The sequence below is a fragment of the Pogoniulus pusillus genome, chromosome W (assembly GCF_015220805.1).
Source record: "Pogoniulus pusillus isolate bPogPus1 chromosome W, bPogPus1.pri, whole genome shotgun sequence".
Taxonomy (NCBI): Eukaryota; Metazoa; Chordata; class Aves; order Piciformes; family Lybiidae; genus Pogoniulus; species Pogoniulus pusillus.
In genome coordinates, this window is record NC_087308.1 from 3021959 (window position 1) to 3031870 (window position 9912).

At 45.4% G+C, this 9912-nt stretch overlaps 1 protein-coding gene across 1 annotated transcript; it reads right to left on the reverse strand.

Moving 5' to 3' along the window:
• Window positions 1–888: 888 nt before the first annotated feature.
• LOC135192855 (uncharacterized) lies at window positions 889–1969 on the reverse strand. Its single transcript, XM_064176236.1, is given in 2 exon segments — window positions 889–1661; window positions 1783–1969. Coding segments are annotated over 2 exon segments (960 nt in total).
• Window positions 1970–9912: the final 7943 nt, after the last annotated feature.

The window sequence follows — 9912 nt, forward strand, 5'->3', positions numbered from 1 at the left end:
CGATCTAATATCGGCCGCCTGAAAACAAAAAAAACGGCTCCTCATGGAAAAAACTCCAAGCCGCCTGCCAGCTACCACCACCAGCAAGGGGCGCCTGAAAACGGCTCTCCCTCTGTAGTAGAGGGTGCCTGAGAAAGAAAGAGGAATGAAAAAGGAATAAAAATGGCTTTCCCCACCAGGGGGCGTCCTAGTGTCCGATCCCTCCCATCTCTGCCAGCTCCTTACTGCGTGGAGGTGATGTAACGTTTCAGCCCCTTATCAGGGCCCCCACGGCCTAACAGCCAGGCTTAGAGCTTTGTCGATTGCGGCCTGGAGGCCTCTCGATGGTCCAGGATGCGGTGCCGCGCAGCGATACAGTGGTTCAATCAGTTTGTTCGGGTGCCATCTGTCGGGGTCTGGAGGCTGGTGAGAGGCGAGATCAGGGTACTGGCAAGTTGACTCAGCAGCTTGCTATGCATCAGTACAGCTTTATTAGGGTAGCGAAGCCTCTTATGTAGTTCTCAGAGGAGGTGTATACAATCAGCCTGGGGCTGGTGCAAGTGGACAGTACAGATTGGCCCAGAGCCATGTGCAAGGTGCAGATAGGTTGCCCTGTGTCAAAACAACCTGCGGTGTCCACCCCAGGGGGCAGGCAGGCTCAGCCCCCTGTAGCTGTGTCTGCCCCAGGGGACTGGCAGGCCCAGCCCCCTGCAAGTGTGAGTGGGTTGCTCGCTTGTCCACAGCCTAGCTTCCTGAGCCAGCAATGCTCAAGGACAGCTCTCATCACAAGCTCTCATGTTTACAGTTCATGTCCTGCTGTGGGAGAATTCTCCCACACACCTCCTAAACCCTGTACAATTTTATAATTCTTTGGTGAGCTCACAGATCTCTATGCTTCACCTCCCCCACTCACCACTGTTTCGAATCAGGCTGACTCCTCCCAGGTGTTAAGCTCTCCCTCAGAGCAGCTTGCATTCTGGAGGTAAGTGGGGTGTCAGCTATTTCTTTTTGAAGCTGAATGTCTTTCCTCTTAAGAGGGTCAGGAAGTCCCCTGACCAAAGGAGTCATTCGCTTTGGGTCCACCAAGAGAGAAAGGGGCGATTCAAAATGATGTTTCAGTTCTCGCTCATAGAACATTTGCAAACAAGCTACCTTCTGCACATTTTCCATTATCTGATTCATGCCTCCCTTCAGAACTAGAGGCTCTCCTCTCTCCTTTGAATCAAAACCCCCAGCCCAGAAGGCTGCTCGCTGAGTAAGGCTCCAGGGATCATTCCTATTTCTTGTAGTTAGGAAAACATTAGCACCTCAATAGCCTGTGGCTTCAGCCTCTGTTAACCTAATCTGATCCTCTCCAGTTTTAGAAACACGCCATACATATTTCATCTCAGTCTCTCCAGCAGAATGTGTAAACTCTTTACGGAGTTTGGTCAGCTCAGTGGAAGAAACGGATATCTCTTTTGTTGTGATGGTAGGGGTACCCTCCTCATCTTCATATAGCATTTCGGTTTTAATGAGAGGCCGCATGTGAATGGCAGCTTCCTTTGCTGCTGCCAGTTCTGCCTGAGGGTATATGGGGGCAGGCTCTGTCTGTTTTGACTCTGCCTGCAGTTCCTCCTTCAAAAACCAATTTTGCCGCTTCTGCTCTTCTCTTAATCTGTCTTTAAGATCTGCCACTTCGTCTTTTTAAAGTTACAATATGCCCTTGCAGGGAATCTACCAGATCCTGCAAGGAGGAAATTATTTTATTCTCTCGTTTGTTTTGGCTTTGCTTTTCATCTATTGAAGCGGCCAAATACACACCCAAAACTGCACAGATGAAAGCTTTGCCCTTTCCCGACTTGGCCCGTGCCTCTTTCTGCAGGTCCACAATCCGCTCCATCACACTCTGAAAGTTACTCCAGTTCTCACGGGCCCAATCGAGCCCTTCTACAGACGGGCAGGCCCCGTGAGCTTCCAAAAGACAGAAAAGCCTCTCTACCGTGGCCATTGCCTTTGTTTTAAGGTGAAAGATTCACGGGGAGGTCACAACACAAAGACCTTGTGAGAAATATATATAGAATCATATGTTTGATCCGATCAATTCGTGGCAAGAGGTCACAGACAAGGAGGAAGGGGGGGTTTGAATGAAACTGCATTCCTGCTTGCACCACCATCTCAATAAGCTTAAAGATAAGAGTAATTAGATTGGTGAAGGAGGAAGGCATGTGGAAGAGATAGTCTTTTGCATATTTAAATGGAAATGCATTCCTTCTGGTGCCACCTTTCCTGTATGAGCAAATAGAAGAACCAGGACTTTGAAGTTCATGAGGAAGACACTTAAGCAAGACCCTGTACTTCATCAAAGATTACCAGAGGGACCACCGGATAAAAGGAGATCTGTGTGGAAGAGACATCTCACATTCCTAAGAACTGATAAAGAAAACCCAACCTTTTCTTAGAACTTAGTAAATATGTAATAGAATAGGGTATAAAAAGAGAAAAATGACGGCAAAGGGTGTGCGTTGGGGTAGATCAGAGTCTCTCCTCGCACCCAGGCCTGTACATTGCTTGATTCCTGCAACTCTATATTGAAGCCTTAACTTGCATGAACACCAGTTTATGCCTTGTTATTTATGACAACCTTTTACCTCAAAAATCTTCCCTACAAAAAACACTCAAAGAAAGCTCACTCAAAAACACTGTTCCCTAGGAAAACACACAATAAATTCCTCTAGGGAGATCACCAAGATCTGACTTCTTGGAGAGGACAGTCACACTTTTCCCCAAGAGGACACATTTTAAAACAAAGAAATTTCTCAGTTTTGGTTTTCCTAATTAATTTTGAGGTAAAATGTGTCCCTTGATCTGAATCAAAATGTTCCACTACCCCATATCTTGGGATTATGTTTTCCATTAATACCTTTACCACAATATGTGCAGTTGCTCTGCTCACTGGGTAAGCTTCCACCCATTATGTGAGGTGATCTACTATAACTAATAACTATTTTACCCTTTTACTATATTCTTCTACCCATTGTGTACAATATCCAAGAAGTCCCAATAACTGCCTGACTTCCTTCTTATTTTCTGGAGTCTTAAACCCCAAGATCCCAGATGTTCTTTCAGGGTCTAGTTTCTTTTCCCCTTTGCTCAACCAATGTCCTAAATACTTTACTTCTTGTTCCACAAATTGTAACTTCTGTTTTGACACCTTAAGTCCTTTTGCTAAAAAAAAAAAATTAGAGTCTGTATGGTGGCTTCTCAGACTGCCTCTTCAGTTTTTCCTGCTATCAATAAGTCACCTACATACTGCAATAATTTTGTCCCCTCTGGAAACACCAGCTGTTCTAATAACTTCTCCAATTTTTGACCAAATCAGTTGGGGAATTCTGTAAATCCCTGAGGTAATGCTGTCCACCTTAATTGTTGTCTTCTCCCTATCTCTGTATCTTCCCATTCAAATGCAAAGTGATCATTTGATCCCTCCTTTAGTGGACAAACCCAGAAGGTGTAATCCCTGTCCCACTGAAATTCTGGAGTGTGCTAGTTAGAAGCAAGCTGGAATGTTTTGGTAAAAGAACTTGATAACAGGCAGTGGAATGAAAAACATGGTGTCTCCTTCTCTCACAGTTACGCTGAGAACTCTGGGAAGAAGAAGTAAACTTTCTCCATTTTGTCTTTCCCTTCTGCCTTTGCCTTCAGACCTAGTCGCATCTCATTAACCTTGCTCCTACTAACCTTGCTCCCTAACCTCTTGGCCGCACCTCTCTTCTTCCTGAGAACTGGGGTAAGGTTAAGAGGGCCGGGGGAGGTGTTGGGGTGGTTTGAGAGCCCCTCCTGGGGACTCAGGTTTCTGGGAGGGGGGTTGTGCTTTTGTATTGTTTATCCTTTGTATATTTCTGTATATAATTGTATATAACTGTATATATTGTAAATAGCTGCTTGTAAATTCTGCTAGCTGTAAATAAATTGCTTCATCTATTTTCCCAGGGTCTGTCTGAGTTAGCTGGGGCAAATACAAAGTGTGGGGGGGCGGGTAAGAGCCCAAATTATCACATTTTTTATTGGCTTTCCCAACGTGGGGCTAGATATATTTGAGTGATTGGAAATTAGCTCTGGGAATTAAGATGAAGCTAATCAAGCAGCTATTGTATTTGGTTGGGGCATTGCTCTGGTCTGGTTTTGTTTTCTTGGCATTTAGTTGGATAAAAGCTCAAATTGTTGCTTATTTTATTGATCTGGCTTATAATAAGGCTGAAGCTAAGGTTTCAGATATATTCTGGAGCTGGGGTGATTTGATTCTTGGTTATGTTGGTTTTAATATCTCTGAGAATATTACCAAGGATATTACAGGAGCTCTTGTGAATAATGTGACAATCAGTGGAAATTCTGCTTTAAATACGGCTCTAATGAGAGTTATTCGGCCTAAGACAGGAATTCCAACTGTTTGCTTAGGCACATGCTCGTGTAAAACTGTTTTGCTACTCACCATTTTTAATATTTGCCTCATGATTTTAATATTCATATTAATTTTGGCATTATTGGTGAAAAATTCAAAACCAGCTTCTGTAAGAGCTAGGAAAAATTCTGTCTCAAAACCAAATTCAGTAACAGTTTCTCAGCAATCTGCTTCCCCCTTGCCAGCCTCTGCTCCCTCCTCTCCAGATTCTGGGCAGTCGGCCAAAGTTCCTGTAAATAATGATAACGGGCAGAGTTTGGCAGGCATCCCAGGACAGGCAGGTACCCAAAATCAGAATGTTCCTAGCAAAAATGAAAACACATCAGGGTTGGCAGGCATCCCAGGAGGACAGGCAAATAATCCCACTAATGCTAATAATACTACTAATGCTGGTAACGCTAGCCCAGTCAGTCCAAATCCTAATGGCACCAGCTCAGCCAATTCGAACCCCCAGCCAGCAGACCAGAACCAAAATCCTCCTGTTAAAAGCAAGGCAGATTTGAACTCACAAGCTCCAGGTCAGACTCCTAATGATTCAAATGCTCCAGGTCAGACCCCCAATGATTCAAACCCTCCAGGTCAGACCCCTAATGATTCAAATCCTCCAGCAGATATGTCCAAGTCTGTTGCTGTTCAGGCCTTTCTGGCACCTGCTAAGGCAAAAGCTAAGACAAAGAGAGGTTCACAGGAGGATGTAAGAGAGGGGACCTCTGGTGATCAGCAGCAAGAGGAGGAGGAGATAGTTAGTCTGCGAGACCTTGTAGATACGCTGAGACAACAATACTCAAGTGAGAGGAGCGCTGTGAGGTTAGCTGCCAAGAGAGAGGATGGTTCCAATGAGTTTAGGAATGCTATGAGGAAGGTTCTGTTAGGCCCAGTACCACCAGAACAACAGGGGGAAGAGGAGGTGGAAGATGACATCCAGGGCTGCAAGGATCCACTCAGAGAGGTCAGGGAAGTTAGGAAGGAATACACAAGGGAATCAGGTGAGCCAATCTTAAGCTGGCTAGTGAGATGCCATGGCATTGGTGCTAATGCCCTGCAGGTAGGAGACAAGTCTGCCAAGCAGCTGGGACCACTCACTAAGGAGAGTGGAGTGGACAAATACCTAGCAAGTCCTCTTGGTAGGGTTAGCTTGTGGACACGCCTTCTGTTGGCTGTGGCTATGAGATATCCTTCCCGAGATGATTTGCCATGGGCTGCCAAGAAGTGGAACACCATTGAGCAGGGAATTAAGCTTCTGAAGGAGTTTGCTGTGAAGGAAGTGCTTTATGGAGATCATGGTACTCATGAGCCTGACGATATTCCTTTGGGAACAGGTCTCATGAAGAAGCTTATTAAGCTTGCTCCTTCATCCTATGCTAACATCTTGGCCAGTAAATTCCTAGCAAAGAGTGATAATAGAAGGTATTTCATTGTTGGTGAATTCACTGACCAGCTCAGGCAGATAGAGGATAGCGTGTCACACTCTGGCCTAGTCCCTGCCATAACAACTCTAGGTACAGAGATAAGGGATGGCATCAAAGAGAGCATGAAAGAACTGAAGGAGGACCTTACAACCTCAATTTCCAATCTGGTAAAGGATACCATTCCTGCATCATCTGAATGGGTGCATGTTTCTGCCATCAGGAACAGACGCCCACCTCCTGCAAGGCAATTCCAGCCCAGGAGGAGACAAATTCCACCTAGACATCAGCAATCACGTGCGTCACTGGATACTTCTGCGTGACACATACGGGGAGAACATGAACAAATGGGATGGTAAACCTACTTCAGCTCTTTCAAAGAGAATCAGGGAACTGCAGAGTGGCAGAAACAGAGGCAATAATGCCAGGAATGTAGCTGTCACTTCTTCAGCTCCTGAGAGCAACTGCAATTGTTCCAACAGTTGCAATTCCTCTCACAACAACACCAATCACTGTGTACACCCTACATGCCATGTTCAGCATTAGGGGTGCCCTGCCTCCAGCCAGGAGGAGGAAAGGGATAGTGGAGAGAACCGAATCTATTGGAATGTATTCATTAGGTGGCCTGGCAGTTCAAGAGTTCGGAAATACAGGGCTTTAGTTGAAACAGGTGCTCAGTGTACTTTATTGCCATCTAATTGTAAAGGGACAGAGTCCATATCTATCTTTGGAATCACTGGTGGATCTCAAGAGTTAACTAAGATACAGGCTGAGATCAGTTTAACTGGTAAAGAGTGGAAGACACATACTATTGTAACTGGTCCTGATGCGCCTTGCATTTTGGGAATTGACTGTGATGGTTTGGGGGTCACCCCGTCCCCCCCACACTTTTGAATTTGCCCCAGCTAACTCAGAGGGACCCTGGGAATATAGATGAAGCAATTTATTTACAGCTAGCAGAATTTACAAGCAGCTATTTACAATATATACAGTTATACACAATTATATACAGAAATATACAAAGGATAAACAATATTAAAGCACAACTCCCCTCCCAGAAACCTGTGTCCCCAGGAGGGGCTTTCAAACCACCCCAACACCTCCCCCCGGCCCTCTTAACCTTACCCCAGTTCTCAGGAAGAAGAGAGGTGCAGCCAAGAGGTTAGGGAGCAAGGTTAGTAGGAGCAAGGTTAATGAGATGTGACCAGGTCCAAGGCAAAAGCAAGAGTGAGGAACAAAAATGGAGAATGTTTACTTCTTCTTCCCAGAGCTCTCAGCGAGACTGTGAGAGAAGTTGACATCAATTGTTTTCATTTCACTGCCCGTTATCTAGTTCTTTTTACAAAAACATTCTAGCTTGCTTCAAACTAGCACAATCCACCTCTTGTCTACTTCACTCAGAGTATCGCTGAGAATTATCCAATCTAATCTAAACCAATATTTACACTAAAACAATATATACAAGTTCAGTTTACACTTCAATCAGATGTAGGTGATTCAAAAGCTCAGAACAGGGACTCCCAGGTGATGTTGGGTTCATGCTCACATACTGTAGATTATATCGTAGATTCTCTCAGTGTTGGGCACCGATGTTACCTAGAATAGAAAACTCCTAACAGCTTGAATTTAAACTCTCTCAGCTAAGATTAAATTTCTCTGTGGAAAACACTGGATTTCACCATTCTCCTGCATTACCCAGTATGTATGACCAGGACCTTCAGCAGAAACCACCCCTCGGACAGGTTTCCCTTCGCCCGAAGGAGAAAATACCCAAACGGTTTTCCCTAACAGATTCTTCTCACGTACAACAGGAACTTTATCACCGTCTACTGTTTGGACCAAATCTGATTGTGCAGGTCCTGCTCTGTTTACTGAACCTCTACTATTTACCAACCAGGTAGCTTCTGCTAAATGTTTGTCCCAGTTTTTCAGAGTTCCACCCCCCATGGCTTTTAGGGTGGTTTTCAGCAAACTATTGTAGCGCTCAGTCTTCCCTGAAGCTGGTGCATAGTAGGGTATGTGATAGATCCATTCAATACCATGCTCTTTGGCCCAGTTTTTCACAAGATTGTTCTTAAAATGAGTGCCATTGTCTGACTCGATTCTTTCTGGAGTTCCATGTCTCCACATGATTTGTCTCTCCAAACCAACAATGGTGTTACATGCAGTAGCATGTGGAACTGGATAGGTTTCCAACCATCCAGTGCTGGCTTCTACCATCGTCAGCACATACTGCTTGCCAGAACGAGATTGAGGTAAAGTGATGTAGTCAATCTGCCAGGCTTCACCATACTTGTACTTTGACCATCTCTCACCATACCATAAGGGCTTGATTCGCTTAGCCTGCTTAATAGCAGCACAAATGTCACAGTCATGGATGACTTGGGTGATAGCGTCCATGGACAAGTCAATTGACCTATCATGAGCCCATCGGTATGTTCCATCTCTGCCTTGATGTCCAGATGAGTCATGGGCCCACCGAGCTAAAAACAGCTCACCTCAGTGTTTCCAATCAAGGTCGATGTCAAGATCAGAGTTGGTATCAACTTGAGCAATCTTAGCAGCTTGATCTGCCTTCTGGTTATGTTGACGTTCCTCAGTGGCACTGCTCTTAGGCATGTGTGCATCTACGTGCCGCACCTTCACTGGAATTTTCTCCAGCCGTGCATCAATGTCCTGCCATAGATCAGCACACCAAATAGGCTTTCCTTTCCTCTGCCAACCATTCTTCTTCCAGTCCTTCAGCCAACCCCATAGAGCATTGGCTACCATCCACGAGTCAGTGTAGAGGTAAAGGATAGGCCAATTCTCACGTTCAGCCACATCAAGAGCAAGTTGAACAGCTTTTACCTCAGCGAACTGACTGGATTCTCCTTCTCCATCTTTCGTTTCGGTAACTCTCCTGGTTGGACTCCAAACTGCTGACTTCCATCTGCGCTTGTTCCCAGCAAGACGACAGGAACCATCTGTGAACAAAGCATAGTTCTTTTCCTGATCAGAGAGATCACCATATGGAGGAGCTTCTTTAGCACGAGTTATTTTCTCCTCTGGAGGTTTGGAACAGTCTGTGCCTTCCGGCCAGTTGGTGATCACCTCCACCAGACCAGGTCGATCAAGATTACCCATTCGTGCTCGCTGTGTTATCAAAGCCATCCATTTAGACCAGGTTGCATCTGTGGCATGATGTGGTGATGAACCTTTGCCTTTGAACACCCAGTTAAGAACTGTCAGTCTAGGAGCTAAAAGCAATTGTGACTCAGTTCCAATCACTTCAGAAGCTGCTTTCACTCCCTCATAGGCTGCTAGAATCTCTTTCTCAATTGCAGTGTAATTTGTCTCTGAACCTCTGTAACAACGTCCCCAGAAACCAAGTGGACGACCACGTGTCTCATTTGGAGCTCTCTGCCAAAGACTCCAAGTTGGACCATTGTCACTGGCAGCCGTGTACAGAATGTTTTTAATGTCCGGACCAAATCTCACAGGTCCCAAGCCCACTGCATGGACTATTTCTCGCTTAATCTGATCAAAGGCTGCTTGTTGTTCAGGTCCCCACTCGAAATTGTTTTTCTTACGAGTCACATCATGCAGAGGTTTGACAATCTGACTGAAACCAGGAATGTGCCGTCTCCAAAATCCCACCGCACCAAGAAAAGAAAGTGTGTCCTTCTTACTGGTGGGAACTGCCATGGTAGAGACTTTGTTGATCACATCCTGAGGAATGTAACGGCGACCATCCTGCCACCGCACTCCCAGAAACTGAATTTCTTTGGCAGGTCCTTTGACCTTGTCTCTCTTAATGGCAAAACCTGCTTGCAACAGAATGTCAATGATTTTGTTACCTTTCTCGAAGACTTCCTCAGCAGTTTGGCCCCACACAATGATGTCGTCGATGTACTGGATGTGCTCTGGAGCTGTACCTTTCTCCAGTGCATTGTGGATGACTGAGTGACAGATGGTTGAGCTGTGTTTCCACCCCTGAGGCAAACGGTTGAACTGGTACTGGATTCCTCTCCAGGTGAATGCAAACTGAGGCCTGCACTCCTTTGCTATGGGAATAGAGAAGAAAGCATTAGCAATGTCTATGGT